General features: G+C 48.3%; 2 protein-coding genes across 2 annotated transcripts in view; one reads left to right on the plus strand and one right to left on the minus strand.

Annotated features, from left to right (window-relative positions):
* The window catches only part of rad9b (RAD9 checkpoint clamp component B), an 18657-nt gene extending 18027 nt beyond the window's left edge, over positions 1 to 630 (plus strand). Inside the window, exon 11 of the mRNA XM_062544100.1 lies at positions 352 to 630. Within this exon, the coding sequence (XP_062400084.1) occupies positions 352 to 492 (141 nt within the window). The 3' untranslated portion in view covers positions 493 to 630. The remainder of the gene's footprint in view (positions 1 to 351) is intronic.
* A 2404-nt stretch (positions 631 to 3034) lies between these two features.
* pptc7a (protein phosphatase targeting COQ7 a) lies at positions 3035 to 21796 on the minus strand. Its single transcript, XM_062543536.1, has 6 exons — positions 21277 to 21796; positions 16002 to 16181; positions 12083 to 12281; positions 6536 to 6659; positions 5667 to 5796; positions 3035 to 5127 (listed from the first exon to the last, which is right to left on the minus strand). The coding sequence occupies exons 1-6, from the start codon at positions 21476 to 21478 to the stop codon at positions 5069 to 5071; spliced, it is 894 nt and encodes a 297-aa protein (XP_062399520.1). The 5' UTR covers positions 21479 to 21796; the 3' UTR covers positions 3035 to 5068.

Raw genomic sequence — 21796 nt, forward strand, 5'->3', positions numbered from 1 at the left:
GTTTGCATGATAGAAGATCGCCTCAGTAATCACTCTACTGTACGACCACTTGAGTATTTAATCAGAGGGAAAAAGCAAAGCAAACAGGTCCTTCAGGGCTCCAGACTGCGACAACATTTGAGTGTGTGCGACTGAATTTTTCATCCAGTCGCACATGTGCAACCAGCCAGTACATTTTCAGTTGGGGCCCACTGTGCTCCTTGTGGAAACAGTTAGCGCTGTCCTTCTTGTTGAAGTGCACTTCACATCACTATGGAAACAAGTGTCTTGAACAGGTTTTTGGCATTGTGTGGATAATGTTAGGATGATGACAGTGTTTGTGTGTGTGTGTGTGTGTGTGTGTGTCTGCAGGTTTGCGCGCTCCTGTTTGGCGCCCTGTGCGTGCAGAACCCAGATGCCAGTCCGTCGGCTTTACCCAGCCTGGCATGTGCCAGCGACACTGAGGACGAGATTGCAGATGACAGAGGGCAAACACGCACAACAGAAGAGTAACACACACACACACACACACACACAGACCTCACAAAGGAATGGACACTGGAAAGCTTGTGTTAAGCTTCAACTGCAAGTTCATGTTGGTTTGTGTTTTTAGTGCCTCAATCCAGTGCAGATTTGGTAAATTCCTAAACGTGCGTTGTTAAGTTATTCCCTTATTGCACGTCATTGTCAAGGTTGTTCTGCTCAGTGTGTCTTGGTGGCTTGGAGGGGAACGCCTGTGTTTATACCAGCACACTCGCACGCTCCTCTCAAGAGGCCCTGGGGCCAGCAGTAAAACTCATACTGGGATGAGATTTTCAGGAGTTGCATAAGAACTACTTTTGTGTGTGTGTGTGTGTGTCTGTGCATGAAAGTATGTTTTTATGAACTGCTTTCTTGTGTTATGTGTTCACTGAAGCGAGTCTCACGTTTCGCTGAGGAATGTGCTCAAACATAGACACATTTTTACACACACACACACACACACACGTACCTAAACACACATGCAGCAGACTGTCTGTCTTCTCTGTCAGTGTGACTCATCTCTGTGTCAAAACAGGACAGGGTGTGTGTTTTCCAGAATGGACCACCCTACTCATGCCTGCATGCACGTGTGTGTGTGTGTGTGTGTGTCTCCCAATCCTTCTATCCCATTGGTGTTCCAGTGGCAATACCTGTGGGCGGATACGGTTTGAGGAAATGTTATTTTGCAGCAAGGCTTCACTCACACACACACTCAAAACACACACCGTACCGCAAACACGTGTACACCCCACAGCACCATCAACCAAAATCCACAAACCTGACACTCATACACACACACCACACTACACACACACACACACACACATCTACAGGAGTGAGACACAGCACAAGTATTTAATAAATACTAAGATATTTATTTAAATATACAGCATCAAAAACATATGTACAGAAATTGCATTGATGAATCTCACACATACCCTTCTAGTATGGTCATACGCACGCACGCACACATGAACACAATTTTGTTTTGGATGATTTTGAAAAAATGAGACCTAAAGTAGCTTGATTGCGAAGCTCCAACCTTCCCCCATTAGAAGAAAAGAGAGGCTAGCTCTTCTACTCTGGAGTCTCCTGGACTATGGGGGACAACAGGTGCCAATGGCAAAATGGAAAAGCAAAAATATCTTGCAATTATGTTTTCAAATCACTTTTTAAAATTAAGAGTATTTATTGATCATTTAATAATTAATTTACAAAAATACTTTTTGTAAATTATCTCTTTTTCAGCACTGTTTAAAATGGCAAATTATCCATCTTTATTTGCCATTGAAGTGACACCTGTGGTCCTCCATAGGACTGATTTGAAATGTGGGACTGCCCGTCTCCCTTGGGGTCTGAGGACGTGTGAATGCATGCAATTTGACCAAACCCTTAAGTGTCGTACTACTATTCTACTCCAAAGCCTGTAGTCTTGACTTGTGCGCAAGTGCAGCTCCACATAAACTAGCACTACCAAAAGCAGGGCGGTTTTGGCAGAACCCAGGTAGCTCACTGTTCAGATTGATTACAGATTACTGGATCCTTCAGGCAGGCTAGCTGTGTGTGTGTGTGTGTGTGTGTGACAGGTTCAGATCTTAATTTGGTCGCACAGCACTAGCTGTTTTGCTTCTGGAAGTGTGCGAGAAAAATTGTCAGAGATGCTTAAGCTCGCCAACGAAACAGTTGTTTTAAGGGAATGAATTATATCTTAATTAGTTGAGTGTGTGGTTGGAAAGTTTGAATTCGCCGTGTAGAGGGTTGGCCAGTACGAGTATGTTTCTGTTGTTACTTACTGCTGAGGGCCTGCTCGTGTGTGTGTGTGTGTAGTCCCAAGCCCTGAAGTATGGCCACACCTGTTTCACAACACACACTTCCCCAGAGACGGATGACATCGCGGGCCAGTGTAGTCACTAAGTAGTTACGCCATGCATGCTGCTGCACGTGCCCCTTCCCAGAATGCATCACCAAGTATACAGGAAGTACAGTAAGTGTTTTTGTATCAAGGCATTCTACAGAGCGAAGAGAGGGGGAAGGTTATTGACTATTGTTTTTTACGAGAACATATGAACGCAGAATTGATCAAGTATCTCAGTGTTGATTGGTTGAGGAGCAGGGCTTGCGTCATGCCTTAGGTAATGACCTCTCTAGGAGGCCTGACCGCCACATCAGTAAAAACTACGGCGCTCTTAGTCCACTGCAGTAGTCAAGGCACGGCCAAGCCCGTCTGCTCTACGAAACGCCTGTGAGGAACAGCCCCCCCCCCCCCCCCCCCCATCATTCATTTTTGGGGAGGGTTTTGGGTGGTAAACATAGACGTCAGTGTGTGGGCAAGATTCCATCAGAAGGCACATTAACTCCGAGCTCACCGGGCCTAGTGAGTGGGCATAATTGACTTGGTAGGAAATAGGAGAGCGGTTCTACTTTACTTGGTTGTTGGCGAAGGGTATCTAGAGCTGAGTGGTTTGACAACAGCAGTGCAGAGCCGAGAGGGAGGGAGGGGGTGGGCGCTATGTGTGATTAAATTACCCAGGAAGTAGCAAAAATAAACCTTTATTAAGTCATCTGCGCCATCAGTACAGATATACACGATAAGCATTCACAGATGCTAGCATTTGTCTTTGTGCGTTAACTGTGTACACCTCAACATTCACAAAGAAGGGGGGGAGAGAGAGAGAGAGAGAGAAAAGAAAGACAAAAAACTCTTCATTGCATTAACATTACTCCCCTGTGCTAAGGATGCTACACACACACACCCTCTTAGTTTCTGCCTCTGACTCACTCAAAAGCATTGACCGTCACAACACTACCACCTCAAGCACACACACAACCATACCCCACCCCACACATACACACACACTCAGTACACTAACACCCTTCAAAGCATATGAACCATCTCCCACACAGTGCTGCTTGGCAGGAGGGAGGGAATCACTGCACCCCCCCTCCCCGTCCCCCTGCCCTGTCCTGGACACCTCCCAAGCCAAACACACGAGAGACGATCTTCACTCGTCTCCTCTTCTCTCTCCTCTATTCTGACACCATAAATATTTTTCTTACCAAAAGAACAAAAACAAAGGGGGAAAAAAAAGTATAAAATCCCATTCCTTTCCCAACGAAAGAGCCTCCCCACGTGTTGCCTTGTCCTGGACCCTGAATGTCAGATTTTCATAAACACAAGCAGGATTTTTTTTTTTTTTTTTTTTTTTGTAACTCTGCTGCTCCGCCATAAAATAAAATCATGTACAATTTATTTTTTTCACATACTCGCTTTCACACATCATTCTTTCTACTGTCCTCAAGAGATCACAGAGACGGTACACCACACGCACACATCGCTCGCTGCTACTGGCGATTCGAGGCTTTTCCCTGCGATGCGGAACCAGCTCTGGCATCACCTGCTCAACGTCTAACACACTACTGGACTCCCAGAAGGTTCCGGATGACGGATCTGCCCCAGACCTCGGGCCCCACGCCTGATGTGGATCTTGTTCTGATTCTGGTGCTCTCCTCTCCTGCGCTTCAGGTCATCCTGTTCTGGGTCTCTGGACCTGCTTGAAGTCCGGGGTAGATCCGTTGATAGTTATATCTAGACGACTTATTTGTTTTTGGACTGGTTCTACATGTATGTATTGGCCATAATGGGCTTCTCCAGTGACTTTGGGGCTGCTTTCAGCTCTTCCTCCTCCTCCAGGCAACTCTGGCCAAGCAGGGCAGACATCAGCGGATGCTCACAAAGCTTAGCTCCAATCAGCTCTTCTGGCAGCAGTGGGTGTGTGTGTGCGTACACGCTAATCAGTTCTCCTGGTTGCCGCCAATCCCTGGAGCAAGGAGGCGCCACAGAAACCACGGTCTGTGAGTGTGTGTGTGTGTTTTCCAGAGTAGAGGATAAGCAAGCCAAGGCATTGCCATGTTGAAGTCGTCATATCTGAGGACATCTCCCTTTCAGCACTCTGTCCATTCGTGCATAGATGCATATCAACACCCACCATCTCCAGAACCCCTGGCGTCATGGTGACGTCTCCCTGCCCCGTCCTACCTACCCTCTAAGCTTCTCCTCTCCTTTCCGTCTTGCATACGTTCAAAAAGCACGGACACTGAACTAAAGACGGCACTGCAACATGGGCGCACCTTTCAGTCTGACCAACAACATCCTCAACTCTGACCAACCTGCTTCTGCACCTTCAGAGAGCTGAGAAGAGAGCCCCAAAGGGACCAATGGGACCAGCTTTGTGCTGGGTTGGGCTGGGCACTCAAGAGATGCCAGTGTTGGGTGTTGGTGGTGGTAAAGAGGAGGGAGCTTTACTGAGGGAGAGGGGGAGGTGCGGGGGGCACACCATGAGGCAATGTGGTGTGGCGTGGACTGAGAAAATAGGAACAGGGGGCGTGCCGAAAAAAAAAAAAAAAAAAGCACTACCAAAAAACACCAGTGCAGCGAGGGCAAGTGCGCGAGCTGACCAATAGTAGTCCCAGATCCTGCCTGCAGGAAACGAGTCCAGTGGACCCGAGCGAGTAGTCATTCCAGCGCCCAGAGGAAGCCAAGGGGTCGGAGCCGACCACCAGACCGCCGCTAGTCCGTGTACTCCGCCACAATAGACAGCAGCACGGTAATGTCGTCAGGCTTCCCTCCTGTTGGAAAAGGGACACAACACACAATAAGACACATAAAACAGTGGGCCAGGGTTGTAAAGAAACGAAAAACAGAGGTGTGCGTGTGTGTGTGTGCGTCAGCGTCACATGAAACAGAAGTGTGTGTATATCTGTTACACGCGAGACAGAGGGTCAGTGTGTGAGACAATGCCAGGAAAAGGCTGGCATTCCCCAAGGGCATCTGCTTCACTGACGCCTCTCATTGTTTGGTGCCGCGGGCTCCTCTACCAGCCCGGGCTAAATAAACCACTTCAGGCAGATGAGTCAGACATCATCAAGTGCCTCCGCCTCGTGCTGCTGCTGCGGTCTGTGCCACTCTCACGGCATTGGCATCGGCATGGCATGCCGTGCCTACAGACTTTCCCTTGTGATGGTCATTAACCCCAACCACCACCACAGTCAGTCAGTCACGGTTGGCAGTAGTCTCTCTTTCACAACTTCCCCGTCGCAAAAAAAAAGGACAATAACAACAGATGCATTCATTGTTTGTGTTGGGTGGGGTTGGGTTTGGTGGTTACCTCTGACGTTCAGGCCGTTGTCGCAGGCGAACTGTGCGAAGGGAGACATGTAGTTGGGGTCGTAGGCCAGGACGTGCGCCTGCTCGGCGATGCTCTTCGCCGTCTGCTGAATGCTCTCGTAGTTGGTGTTCTGTGAGAGGACACACAAGGGTGTTATTACCAAATTGCATATCAGGACCCGGTTGCACGACGCACTTTAAGTTAAGAGTTTCCCTTAAAACTTACAAACAAATTCGGTTGCACAACCACTCCTTAAGGTTTAAAAATGTCTCTCCTCATCTTGTAAAAAAACAACAACAAAAAAATCCCTTCAATTGTTGCACAAACGACCTGGGTGTTAGAAAGGGTGTTCTACAAATTGCATAGCAGTGCCGGACAAGATGGAGGCTTGTCTACCAAATACAGTCTTGGGTCAAATTACAGTGCAACCTCAATACTTAACATAGAGTTTAAGGCAGAACAGACTTGGAAGACACTGCAAAACAGTCAACAAAGTACAAGCCATTTCACATTTAGCATACCAACTTGCAAGCACGAAGCCCACAAAATACTAAAACACAGCACATGATGGCCAACTATTTACACACACACACTGAACACACAAACACATAACAGACAATATAGCCCTCCACACACAGGGTGGCTCTCAAACTCTCTCCTCGATCCTCAATGCTCGGTCCTCGAGGGGCATTCACACTTATCTATAACGAACAATGGATAGACTATCCCATTGTTACCGCCCCATCATTCTTTATCTAGATCAGTGAGGACAAGGATCGAGGAAGGAAGGGAGAGTGTATAAAAGACCAAATGAGAGGCACCCATACAGTACTGTACAACACACAGACAGCGCAGAGGAGGTTTGTCACCTTGAGCTTCTTGAGTTCCTGCAGGATCATGTAGTCAGGCATGTTGTCAAAGAGACCGTCTGTGGCCGTGAGGATGATGTCGCCAAGCTGGACGTCAAAGGACGAGCTGTCTGCAGCGTCGGGACTGTGGAGCAGACAGAGCACACAGGCAAAAATGTTAGCACAGTTAGTTAATGAGTTAGAGTCCAACGGTAGCCATAACATTAGTACAGAGTTAGAGTCCAACATTAGCAATAACGTTAGCAGAGTTAGAGCTCAATGTTAGCACAGTTAAAGCTCAACACTAGCATAAAGTAGAGAGTTCGAGCCCAACATTAGCAGTCTAGTGACTGTCGAGAGTTTGCATTGTGACATTTGTTGACAACTAAAGAGGCTTACAGATGGAGTGTAACATTTTTGGACATAATTGTTGACGGATTAAATGTGATTAAAATTAATGCCCACAGACAATCTCTTTTGCTCACAAGCTATCCAAAACACACATTTAGACACCACACAATCTCTCTTGTCCACACACACTTTTTCAGATGGCTGCTTTTGGCAACCATCTCAAACATTTTCTGTTTTGGATACCTGACACACACAACCGTCAAGAGAGCAGCAGCACTCTCCCACTTGGCTGTTCCGCTCCTGAGCTATATAATCAGAGCTAATCAGGATCCAACACACACACACACACACACACCCTGCAGGTCACTTCACATATCACACACAAACACCCTGCAGGTCGCTACAGAGAACACACACACACACACACACACACACAGCAGGTCACTACAGAGATCACACTCTCTCTCTCGCACACACACACACACACACACACACACACATCCAGGTCATTGGAACCAGGTTGCAAGGGCATTAAATAGCCACACCTGCACCTTGTCTGCAGGGCACCGCCGGCCTCCAGCCTGCAGATCATGCCAGGGACCCAGCGGGGGATATGCCCCAGTCAGGGCCTTACGAAACTGGGATTAATCTCCTCTCCTGCTCCCTCCTCCACGAGCTCCACCACAGCAGTGGGTTTAGTGTGTGTGGGTGTGTGTTTGAGATCCTCTTTTACTCACTGTGCCAGTCCTATTCATTGCTGGGTTACCTAACGTGAACCTGCCTCTTCAGATAAAACTGCATATGTAGACAGATAAAGGACAATGTTTCCAGACTCGGTCGATTCTGATTCGTAGAGCAGCACTCAAATCTCCCATTATGCTTTAACCAATCCACTTGCACCAGTTTGTCAAGCTTTCTGGGATCAGCTAGGCCATGCAGTTTCAGTAAAAGATTATACTGACTGGCAAGATTCTACAGCCTCTTCAGTCACTTACTGATGACTACAGCCATTACCATAACTTCCCAACTATTAGCTACAACGTGTCTGTTGATTTTGAAAAACAATCTTCGGCTATGAGGTTAATACACTGGGGCAGTTACTGTGGTATTAATATGGTTTTGTTTCTTTTGACTTATAAAACACTGTCCTGCAACTTACAGTATACACAGGAAATTGCTGTACTATTATTTCCCTTGTTACAGTCACTGATCCATATTGTTATTATTATTATTATTATTATTATTATTATATAATTTCCTTGATACCGTCTTTTCTCCTGCTAATCAGGGCTGATGGACAGGAAATTATCTGTGCCTGAAATGATCAAATACATCCAAAGACGATACAGAGAATAGCCTTTCTTGACATCGTACATGGCCGAGCTCAAGCCTGAATTCAGGCACCACGGCTGACCATGATCAGGCCAGTTGCTAATGCACTCCACTCCTTTGACTCGGGTATGACGCTTTAACACGGAACACAATGGAGGAATGAAATGTTCTTTAATGCGGGAAACACTATGGAGGAATGAAATGTTCTTTAACACAGAACACTATGGAGGAATGAAATGTTCCTGATTGGAGCAGCTCAATGTGCCGGGGCGGAGTGCCGTGACGGCAAGGAGTTAAGAGAGAGCAGTGCGACACGGACTGGGCCAGTGGCGTGCATCAGCTTGGCTCGAGACTTTAGAATCAAGTAAACAGACACACACACACACACATAGACAGAGACATACACACACACACACACACACACACACGCACACAGAGCTGGGAATGAAGTTCAGCTGCATTGTTAAATTTAATCATGGTGCGGCGGTGCAGCAGTCCCAGCCCAATGTTCAGCGTGGTTGAACGCGGGCCGAAGGACCCTGAACTCGGGCTGCACTGTGTTTATGCATGCTGATTACTGTGGGGAACATTGTGTAGCCCTGCAGAGCCACTGGCAACCTTTGCAAACAAATACACAACTAGCGGAGCCGCTTAAGTCATTTATCTGATGCGTTACTGATTTGACATTCTCCATGGAGCTGCCGTCAAAATAAACTAAAGAACTGGCAGGAATACCCAACAGTCATCTCACACACACATACAAGCACAAAGGCAAAGAAACGCTCTCCAGAATCTGCAGGAGTGTGCTGCAGAGTGTGTGTGACTGTGTGTGTGTCTGTGTGTGTGTGTGTGCGCGCTAGCTTGAGGTTAGCTTTCCCCTAATGACTCTCCATAACCTGCTGCAGGTTCACATTAGTGAACGGAAGCCCCCACTCTCAAACCCACACACTGGCCGTAATAAAAGCAGCCCGGGTTGCTGGGGAGGTGAAACATCTCCACTACCCCGCGGCTCCGGCCTGCTCTCTGTGATCTGTGGCCCCAGAGAGGAGGGTCGTGGTGGGGGGGAGCCGGGAGGAGGGCTCCCTAAGGGGGGGTGGGGGTAATGTGAGGGTCGGTATCATCGCTCGGCACGCTGGGAACGGCGTGGCATGCAGGGCCATGGAGTGCAGCGCTGGTGTCAGATGGAGTTCCTGGAAGGCTGCTGGGCCCTGCGTGTGTGAGTGTGTATGTATTTGTGACTGTGTGTGTGTGTGTGTTTATGTGTGCTGACTGTGTTTATGTGCATCCATATGTGTGTGTGTGTGTGTGTGTGTGTGTGTGTGTGTGTGTGTGTGTGTGTGTGTGTGTGTGTGTGTGTGTCTGTGTGACATTCCGGTGTCACCTGCAGGTGGCCGGCCAGCTGACCAACCTTCCTCGTGTGCTGAGAGTTCAACCGAAAGGGGAGACGGCATGCTGCTGGCACTGTGTCCATGGCAACGGAAAAACCCAGCCACATTGGGCATTGCATATTTAAAAACATAACAACTTTTATAAAATAATGCTGTTGTAGAAGTTGTGATTTGTTCAAATGCTTATGCCGTCAGTGTGAACAATGTCAAGTTGCTTATCAATGTCCATTCTACCCTTTCTAAATTCATGATGCTTTCAACACACACACACACACAACCGCGGAGGGGACACAGGTACAGGCCCTGAGTGATGACGGTCACCTCACACAATCTGCCTGTTTTAAACTCCCCTCTCTTCCATCTGTAACAATGCCAAGTGAGTGTGTGTATGTGTCTCTGAGTGTGTGCGTGTTTGCATTTGTATCTCTGATTATGTGAACGTGTGTGTTCTGTGTTGTGTGTTTGAGCTCTGTGTGTGTATGTGTGTGTGTGTGTGTGTGTGTGTGTATGTATGTGTGTGTGTCTGAGTGTGGCTCTCTCACTCTTCTCCACCGTCCAGCTCACCAAATTATAGCACTGGGGACACTTTACATACACCCACACACACACACGTATTTCCACTAAATGCAACAAGGCCTGGGATAATTGTGTGTGTGAGAGAGTGTGTGAATTTCTCCTCCGTCTCATTACGTCTGTGCTCAGGTTGTTCACACGAGACCAGGGCGCTGCGTAGAGTAGCGTGTGTGTGTGTGTGTTCTCCTATAGACTTCCCCCACTATACCAAGGTTATGATTGGCATGGTATAGCCTATGTGTGTGTTCTCGTAGTCATCGTAGTGTAGCGTGTGTGTGTGTGTGTTCTCTGGTCTTTCATGAACCGCCGCCTAGGAAGCGTCACCGTGGCGGTGTCTCTGATGACGACGTTGCCACGAGAACGCTGACGTGCACGCTGTCCCTCACCTTTGCCCCCGACCAACCGAGCGACCCGCTGGACCCGCTGGAGTTCCCATTTCAACATCACAGGGTTCACAGCCAGGCCTCCACACACCCTCACAGGCGGCAAGGCCCAAGGACAAGCAGCGCACACGTGAGGTGGCTCAAAATAATCACTCTCCAGAATTCACACACACACACACACACACACACACACACACACACACACACACACACACACACGGCCAGGATTGGCTGACGAGGCAAAGGCCCCCTGGTCCGCCCCATATGGGATTAAACTTTGAACACACACCCCAAATGGCAAAGTTCCAGACTTTACTGCTGCTCTCCTTCAGCGTTTAGACAAGCTGCGCGCACGCGCACACACACACACACACACACACACACACCCTTAGAGAGCACCTGGCACGCCTCAGCAACGAGGAGCAGCAACACATGGCCACAGCTGCCCCCTTCTTGTCTGTGACATCATAATCGCGCGCCAAGAGTTCTAATCCTGATCGGGCAATCTTGGCGGACGGCCGAGAGTAAGGCACATGACCTCCTGCAGAGCGCATTCCTGGTCCTGCCGGGGCCTCATATCCACAACATGCTGCTGGGTCACGGAGGACATATGCTTACATTTATGCTTCCTCCTTATTCACGTCAGGATCACACACGCACGCACGCACACACACACACACACACACACACACAGCTAAGATCACTCTAGTTTTAAGGTACACTATGCAAGATTTTCTTCAAAACGTAAAAATGCTGTGCTTCAACACAATGACCCACACAGAATAAGGGAGGCGCTAGGACCCCTGACATGCGTCTATGAACCAGCCTTTACAGACGTGACCCGAGTTGGGGTCCCGACATCACATGATGACGTGTGTGTGTGTGTGTGTGTGTGTGTTAGGGTGAGGTGAGGTATGTGTGTATGTCTTAAGATCACTTGAGGTGACTTTTACGTGTGTGTACGTGTGTGTCTCTCTGTGTGTGTGTGTGTGTGTGTGTGTGTGTGTGTGTGTGTGTGTGTGTGTGTTGGAGTCCCAAGATCACGAGGTGACTTAAGGTTTAAGCTGGACAGAGTTTGATGAATATGACTGAAAAGAACTCCACAAGAAGAAGAAAAAAAGGACGACGCACTGAGACAGATGGACACAGCACAGATTACAGGACAGTTTCATGCAAAGCCTTCAATATTATTAAATATATGGAGCTCAAAGAAGCCATCAAACACACAGACACAGACACACACACCATGACGCAGCTCAGTGCTATAATACCAGCCAGCACTGACCCCATTTCCCGCTCCTGGACACGGAGCACGCAGTTGAGCTAAACACAAAACTCACTCCACTCCACTCTAACACAGGGAGGCTAATCCTGAGTGTGTGTTAAGTAGGCTTGTTAGAATGCATATGAGGATGTAGGAGTGTGGGTAAGCATGCTGCGAGCATTATAGACGTGCACGACTGTGTGTGTGTGTGTGTGAGAGAGAGAGCCCCTGTGAGAGAGTGTGTGTGTGTGTGTGTGTGTGTGTGCGTAGGACTGACCTGTCGCTGAGCACGGCTCCCTCGGCCTCTGGCGGGGCGATGGACAGCTGGAAGGGCGTGTTGAAGTAGTGCTGCTGCTCGTCCGAGCGGTGCACCACCTCCCCCCCGCGCACCACCAGGAACCCCGAGTCGCCCAGGTTGGCCGTGTGCAGCCGGTGCCTCTGCCGGTCCAGCACCACGATGCACGCCGTGCTGCTGCCTACAGTACGGGGGGCAGGAGAGGACAATTAGGCTTTTGAACGACAACACCCTAGTGCTACCAACAGAGTGAGTGAAAGACAGGGAAAGAAACAGAGTGAGTGTGTGTGTGTGTGTGTGTGTGTGTGTGTGTGTGTGTGTAGGAGATAAAGGAATCAGAAGAAGCAGGAGATAAAGGAGTCAGAAGGAGCAAGTTGGAACACAACACACTTCATAACATCACAAACAGCATCACAACAAACTCCCTCAACTCAATACAAACATGTTCCATCATATCCATACTGCTTGTCCAGAGTCAATATATCAGAACCTCTCCATGTTTATATCCATGTTCTATCCAAAGCCACTTACTATGTCAACTATATGACAAGATATTACAAGGGACATTCTCCTCAGAGCAACTTGAGGTTAAGTGCCTTGCTCAAGGGCACAATGGTGAAAGCTGGGACCTTAGCCACTATGCTATTACTTCATGCTAGCCAGCTCCTTCACCATTACTAGCTAGCCCAGCTCCTAAGCCATTACACTACTACTGCATGCGAGCCCAGCTCCTTAACCATACTACTGCATGCTAGCCCAGCTCCTTAACCACTACACTACCTCATGCTAGCCCAGCTCCTAAGCCATTACACTACTACTGCATGCTAGCCCAGCTCCTTAACCACTACACTACCTCATGCTAGCCCAGCTCCTTAACCACTACACTACCTCATGCTAGCCCAGCTCCTTAACCACTACACTACCTCATGCGAGCCCAGCTCCTTAACCACTACACTAACTCATGCTAGCCCAGCTCCTTAACCACTACACTACTGCATGCTAGCCCAGCTCCTTAACCACTACACTACCTCATGCTAGCCCAGCTCCTTAACCACTACACTACCTCATGCGAGCCCAGCTCCTTAACCACTACACTACCTCATGCTAGCCCAGCTCCTTAACCACTACACTACTGCATGCTAGCCCAGCTCCTTAAACATTACACTTCTACTGCATGCGAGCCCAGCTCCTTAAACATTACACTTCTACTGCATGCGAGCCCAGCTCCTTGGCCACTAAACTACTACTACATGCTAGCCCAGCTACTTAGCCCCTACGCCACCACTGCCACTGTTTACCCCTGCAAGTTACATCACACACACTACTGAGGTCACCTGTGCTTGGTGCTGAATGCATTGAGCACATCTGTGGCATCAGGGACTTCCACCGAACAAACATTTGCATAGAAGCTGAACCGATGAACCGGTTCCAGCAGGTTCAATGTCAGCTAAAATCAAGTGTTCTTCCTCGTCCAGCGTCTCCGACTGACAGCAGTCGAGGCCAAGACAGGAAGAGCCGTGTTCTGCCCCAGGCCTCCTTTCCTGAACTTCCCATCATGCTCGCTGATTCAGTGCAGAAACACAATGAGGTGTTTTTTTTTTCTTTTTTCCCCCGCTCCTCCTCTCTGTTCCTTCTCTTTCTTCCTCTTCCTCTTAGATTCCTCTGGCTGCTGGCCGGGTGAGTCATCTCTCCCTCTCTCTCTCCCTCTCTCTCTCTCTCTCTCTCAGAACACTGCACTCACTCAACCCTCTCTCCTCTTCTCTTCTCCTCCACTCAAACACAATTACAGCCCGGGATTCCAACCCTGCACAAATCCCTTCAACCTCTTCCAATCAGCCAATTCCCATAAGGCCCAGTAACAACAAAACACACCACAACCAAACTCACAGCACAATCACACACACGCATCATTCCTGGGTAAATCCCTTTAAACCAAACCAGTCATATCCCATAAGGTCTAACAAACACACACACACACACACACAACACACACACGGGGGAAGCTCCACATGGAAATGTACAGGCGCTGGCAGTGGCGCAGGGTGAATTCTTTTGCAGGCGAGTGTTTGTGTGAGTCCACATGTTCCTGCACGCGCTGCCTGCTGCCACGCCAACCGGCCGGCACAACACACACACACGGAGGGAGGGAGGGAGGGAGAGAGAGAGAGAGAGAAAGATGGAGAGGGACAGAGGTAGAGAGGGAAAGAGGGAGCGAGAGAAGGAGGGAGAGGGAGGGAAAGAGGGTTGAAGAGAGAGGGAGTGAAGGATGGATAGAGGGAGGGAAGGATAGAGGAGGAGAGAGAGAGTAGGAAAGAGAAAGAGAAGAAAGGAGAGGGAGTGAAGCGATAGAAGGAGGGAAACAGAGGAGCGGAGGGAGGGGAGGGGTCAGGGCAGGGAGGGTGCGTCTCACCCCGAGTCTTAACTCACGCCAGTCTTTGGGGAGCTACTGGTGACTCATAATGCGGTTACTGGAGAATGTGTGTGTGTGTGTGTGTGTGTGTGTGTGTGTGTGTTGTGGCCTGTCTTTCACCCTCTGTCTGTTTATCCCCATCTCGTTCCCTTCCTCTCTACGCCTCCTCAGCCCTATGCAGCCTTCCTCTCTTCACCTCCTCAGTCCTATGCAGCCTTCCTCTCTTCACCTCCTCAGCCCTATGCAGCCTTCCTCTCTTCACCTCCTCAGTCCTATGCAGCCTTCACCTCCTCTACTCTGAGAGGAGACTCTCACTTTAGCACTTCAGCTCTGTGTTTACCTGCTGCAGGCAGGCCGAAGCCGAGCCCTCCTCTTGTGCGCTGAACTGTTTTGGGCGCACACACACACACACACACACACACACACACACACACACACACACACACACACACACACACACACACACACACACACACACACACACACACACACACACACACACACACACACACACACACACACACACACACACACACACACACACACACACACACACACACACACACACACACACACACACACACACACGGTTGTGTGCAAAGTGCAGAGACCCATGACTATATACAGTCATGGGTGCAGACTGTCCACTAAGCAGTTCAGACCGATTACCCATCAGCATTTTTGTGTTCCTCGAGAGCTTAAAAAGCAAAGTTCAGCAGCTCAGCGCAGCATCGCACAGTACAAACACACAGGGCCTCAGAGAGCCCATAGTAAACATGAACCTGACGCGCACAGTTACGCACACACACACACACACACCTTCTCTCACACACACACACCCCTGCATACAGTCTTTCCTGCTCTTTTACTCACACATAGACACACACCCTCTCTGACACGCACCGTAATTTCTTAACTACCCGTAATTTCCCGACTATTAGCCGCGGCTTATACATTCATTTTGCAAAATTTCTTCATCTATGAGGTTAGTACACAGGGGCAATTAATATGGTGTTGATATGGTTTTGTTTCTTTTAACTTGCATAAAAACTGTCCTGCGGCTTATACACAATGCAGCTTATATGCGGGAAATTACTGTATTAGCTGCAGTTTATACATTTATTTTGCTACATTTCTTCAGCTATAAGGTTAGTACACAGGGACAGTTAATATGGTATTAACTTGGTTTTGTTTCTTTTCACTTGCATTGACCACTGTCCCCAATGTGGCTAATACACAGGAAATTACGGTAGACATATACTCCGATGCACAGTGCTACATACAGTCCTTCCTCGCTCGCCCTCACACACACACACGCACGCACGCACACGCATATATATATATACATATATAAATATATATATAAATACATACACACACACACACACACACAGAGGTGAGGGGATTTGCTCTTTGCCCTGCAAGAGCTTGTAGTAGGTGGTGGTCATGAAGTGCACACGCACACACACACACACACACACACACACTGACCGAGGAGAGGGGCTTTGTTCTGCAGGAGCTCGTAGTAGCTGGTGGTGAGTATGCCCACGGGGTTGCTGGGCATGAAGCGACCCTCCTTCACTAGACGCTCACACGTCCTCATCAGCGTGCCCGAGAACTGGGAGGGGTCCACGCCGTAGTCACGCCAACCGCCAACGCCATCTGCCACACCTGCAGGGAACACCACACACACTGGTGAGTTATCATATCACAGGTAACATGTCACACTAACACATGGGGTAGGCATATGTACTGAAAACGGCCCACATACAGTAACACACACACACACACACACACACACACACACACACACACACACAGTACATTAGGCTGCATCTAGTAATCATGTAACATTATGCGCAGGTAACACACAAGAGAAGCAGTGGGGAAGATGGAGAATATTGGGGCCCCGTGCTTAGGAAGATGGAGAATGTTGGGGCCCAGGGGTGATTTGTGGAGGGAAATAAGTCGCAGTCTACTGCTCCACTACACCTGCTGAACTATTCTGTGCATTCTTTGTCTACCGGCTCTTTGATTCAAAGAATGTAGATAGTGTGTGTGTGTTATGCAATACTACTGAAAGACTGGGGGAGATTTACAAACACTGTTTGTCAGACACTCCCACTGGGTCCCTCATTCTGAACTCGGTGTCCTGTACATCTGCTGTGGCAGACAGGCACTGTGTGTGTGTGTGTGTGTGTGTGTGTGTGTGTGTGTGTGTGTGTGTGTGTGGGTGTGTGTGTGTGTGTGTGTGTGTGTGTGTGTGTGTGTGTGTGTGTGTGTGTGTGTGTGTGTGTGTGTGTGTTCAAGATGCTGACATCACTCTCAGTGGTTAGTGAGCCGTCTTGCAGCTGTGGTGTGTTCTCTTGAGAGGAACAATTGGTGCTGTGAGTGTAAAAACACATAGCTACACACACACACACACACACACACAAACAAACAAACAGGAAATCAGACAGGGGGCGACGACTCGAGCAACGTCAGTGTAGCGGGTGTGTTAGTGCTGCGGGTGCTTCCGTGTGAGCACTCAGGCGCTAGCAACTCGAGAGGCTAACCTGGGAACAACCAGGCCCAGAGAGACAGAGCTGACGCAGACGCAGGCTCTTCCTGTTTCTCTGAGACCCAGTCACAACAAAGTCACAACCAGGTCAGTGTGTGTGTGTGTGTGTGTGTGTGTGTGTGTGTGTGTGTGTGTTCTGAGAGGAGGGGGCTGCCGGTTTTCATTTCAACAGGTTTAATGACGTGACAAATTTAATAAAAACAGAATCATGCCTGCCCAGTTGAAAATAGAGTCTCTCTTTAGAATGATGGGGCGACAAACACACACACACCTGTCCAAAATACCCGTCAGGGACAGTTTCTTTTCCACAACACACACATCTCACTCTCCTGAGAGAGGAACTACAGAAACATCTCACTCACTACTTAGAAAGGGACTTCACACACATCTCACTCGTTTGACAAAAAGGGGCAACACACGCATCTCACTCTACCTAAAAAGGAACACACACATCTCACTCTACCTAAAAAGGGACAACACACACATCTCACTCCTTTGGCAAAAAGGGGCAACAGACATCTAATCTGTCTCCAACCACTTGCAGAGCAGTGTGTGTGTGTGTGTGTGTGTGTGTGTGTGTGTGTCCATATGCGTGAGTGTGTGAGCCTCCGACCACTGAGGGAGCCGACATCTCAGATCTCTCACGATACGACACTACCTCTACACTGGCACACCAGAACCACATGCAGCCGAACAGCAAACAAAGCCACTGCTCTCCTCTGGCAGAGGTCAAGAGGTCAACACAGAGCTCTCGCTCACTGATTAAGGCCAGCCCAGGCTACTTCTAATACAGGCTACTTCTAATAATACATAAAAGTCAGTCTGTGCTATGGATGATTTACCAGCTTAGCGCCGATGACGCCTCATTTGAAATGTTTGCTACAGTGTAGCCTGCAGATGAGGTGTTTATACCGTAACATACATACCGATGTACAGTAGGGCTGTATGATTTTCTGACATTTACTGTGATTGCGATTATGAGTTGTGATATGATTTTTGAATGTGAATGGTCTGATGCAATACAGTTCAATGTCCCAAACATCTCTTCAATTTGTGCCACCCCAATGGACTGTGAGGCTCACCAATCAGAATTTCTGTGTCCTTCAAGCACTGCACACACACCCATCTCTTCCCCACTGTACACCAACGTGAGCCAGATGCCCTTCACACCGAGCGCCGCTGTTGAGCAGGCAGCTCACTGCTCCGGGTTAGTGTGTGCTTCACCTCAGTGTGTGCTTCACCTCGCTGTGTGTTCACTAAATCACGAATTTGGGATAAATGCAGAGACCGAATTTCCCTCACAGGATCAAAAGAGTATATACACTGTACTATACTATACTATACTTCTACAGCAGCAGAGTGATATCCTCACAGCAGTTAAGTGGCCAGACTCTGTGGTCTGACCACTGCAAGGGGACGGCCGTGTCTCCATTGGGCTGCAAGGGGACGGCCATGTCTCCCCAGCACAGTGAGGAGAGAGAGACGCACCCTTACTTCCCACTGCAGAGAGCCTCAGGGCTCTTTCTGTCCCGCTAAGAGTGTGTGTTTGCCTTGAAAGGCAATCTCACTCGTCTGTTCCCACAGCACAATACACTACACACACAGCGTCGTGACCATAGAAGGAGGGCTTCCCCGGTCCAGCCCAAAACAGTCACTGGCTCAAGACTCACACTGAAGACCATGGAGACTCACACACACACACACACACACACACACACACACACACACACACACACACACACACACACACACACACACACACACACACACACACACACACACACACACACACACACACACACACACACACACACACACACACACACACACACACACATTTTAAAAGACGAGGGTGTGTCAGGCTCGACCTTACTTGGAGTAGCAGAATCAAAAATTGGGTTTATTGCCAAGAAGACTTCCACATTAGTGTGTTATCTCATTTCCTTTGTCAGTCGAGTCGGCAGAGTTGCATTGTGAGATTGCAACTCCGATGGCCAGTCAAGATAACAGAGGCAACACTATACAATGATACAAGGGTGGTGTGAATGTCGTCTACTGTATGTCTTACAGGACTTGTTGCACTTGTTGGAAGAACATGCATATGTAACCACAGTAGGCTACCATACATTTAACTATGCTGTGGTCAAGCTACATGAGCCTTAAGAAGTCCCAGTGAGTGGATGGTTGGGTTCTATACCAGGGAACGAGAAGAGTCTGGCTCTCGCCAAATAAAATGTCGATCTCAAATAAGGTTAGAGATCTCTCTCACACACACACACACACACACACACACACACACACACACACACACACACACACACACACACACACACACACACACACACACACACACACACACACACACACACACACACACACACACACACACACACACACACAATAAGAAGCCGGTGTTTTAAATTTGGAATAATCTCTTAAACAGGCTTGTGGTAAGAAGAGAAGAAATGTGTGCCAACTAGAGCAGGACCGACTTGTGTGTGTGTGTGTGTGTGTGTGTGTGTGTGTGTGTGTGTGTGTGTGATATCTCTAAACCAGTTTGAGACATATGTGTGAGTGTGTGTGTGTGTGTGTCTGTCTGTGTGTGTGTGCAGTGTGTGTTCTCTAACCTTGCTTGAGATCAACATTTTATTTGGTGCAAGCCTACTGTTCTCGTATAGAACCCAACCATCCACTCACTGGGATTTCTGAAGGCCCTTGTAGCTTGAGAACAGCATAGTTAAATGTATGGTAGCCTACTGTGGTTATGTTACAGTGGAAAGCCCACCAACAGGCAGACTGCAGACAGCCTGCAATTTAGAAGAGCTTATTTGGGGCTGCTTGATGGAAGTACCCTGTGTGAAATTAACATCCTCACATCTCAAATGCTCTTTCACACTCTCTCTCTGACACAGACACAGACACTACCAGTGACAAAGCTATGGACAAAAGTACCTTCTAAGAACCATAAACAAACGCGCTGGCTTTATCCCAGTCCTTCTAAATGTACAGGCAAGTGAACAAAACATCATTCTAGTTCTGCCCATTAAAGGCCAAAACAATTCACAAAATAGTTCCCAGAATGTAAAGAACTGTACATAATGTACCTCCTCGACAAAGGGAAACCCATTTAGTTGCACATAAAACGTGAATATGGTCGTTTAACGGCACTGTTTTCTGTGTCACGTGCAGAGCCGCTGAGCCGGTTGGATAAGAAACAGAGAACGCCCCCCCAGGACAAAACGTCATGATTGTTTTGTTGCCAGATGGTTGAGATTAAATGTCGTCTCTGTGCACTTTTCCCAGAACAGAATGAAATCCAACCCTCTTATTAATTTGTCCCTGGACATTACGCTCACATTTCCTTAATTATATTAGAGACGACTTTGAGGGCAGGCGAGCTGTGTCTCACGTTGATTTGCCCCTAACTCGTGCGCCGCCACGCTCTGCAGTTTTCCACCACGAAAGAGGGGTTCTTCTCGCTCGTGTTTACCCACGGTCCGTGGCACGCGTCGACCTCAAAATAATGAAGTGAAAACCAAACCAGGCACACGCAGATAGCCATGCTTTAGATGGAGTCACAAACAGTTAAGGGTAACGTTAATGTTAGTTTGTGCGGTTGACATCAAGCATCAACCTTGACTTTGTCACCAATGTAAACGTCGGTTAAGTAAGCGGAGCACTCATTTCTTAGCGCATCTGAAACATTTAAAGTATTACTTTCCCAGATCACGATCAAGGATCAGTCAAATCAGATGAACGCCACAAGATAATCTTTGTCAGACACACGACAATAACGTTAGTGTGCCCGCTAAATAAAGTTAAGTAGCCCAATATTAACGTTGGGCCTCTGGGAAAGGGGGGTTCCGCTGTCTGGGAATGTCCTTCGCGTTCAGTCTAAGAGCCTCAATAAGAGGAAACATATTGAAGAAGTGACATTTGTCTTGAAGTCAAGAGGCAATATGTTGGTGTTGACGTGCACACTAACCCGGCATTCTAGTAGGAACATGACCCGACTTCAGTTATCTAACATTGGCTAATGTTAGCTAGCTAACCCTTACATATCTGGTAGCGTTAACGTGTTTAACTTACATCATGTTAGGCAACTACTGCATATGTTACGTTCTTGTAAAACGTAAATACACGAAGATTAAGGTAACCTGAACAATAAATATAACATGAGACAGCTGACCACTGTGCATAACTTACCTAACACATCGGCAGATCTGTGTCGGGCAATGAAGCAAGCGTCGTCTCCATAGCACATCCCTTTCTTCAGAATCCCCTTGCGAAAATCCTTCCCAAATCCAAAGCTTGCCGTCACAAGGCTGTAATCGCGGCTATCTGTTTGGGAAAGACCGCCGATGACAGCCCTGGCAACCAGTCTACCGTAAGAGATTACGGACAACATCACCCGGGGACCTCCTGCTCCCGCTAACCTGCCGAAAGGCTGGCTAGGGAGCTCCGCACGGTTGCTAGCACCTCACGGTAGATGTCAGATAGCGTGCTACCAGCTAGCCAATGTTGCTGAGACGCTCAAAACATCTGAGTCCTGCCAGGTTCGCACAGATTAAGCTCTCTTCACTGAAACCCAACAACAAGTTCAGAGCTACAATTATACTGGTCTACGAATCACTTAGTTGCTTCCTCTCGATGTGCCAAGAAACCGGACAGAGCTGGTACCAACGTTGAGCTCCATGGTGATCGACTTACTACGGTTGTCTACAAC

The sequence above is a fragment of the Sardina pilchardus genome, chromosome 8 (genome assembly GCF_963854185.1).
Source record: "Sardina pilchardus chromosome 8, fSarPil1.1, whole genome shotgun sequence".
In the NCBI taxonomy this organism is placed as follows: domain Eukaryota; kingdom Metazoa; phylum Chordata; class Actinopteri; order Clupeiformes; family Clupeidae; genus Sardina; species Sardina pilchardus.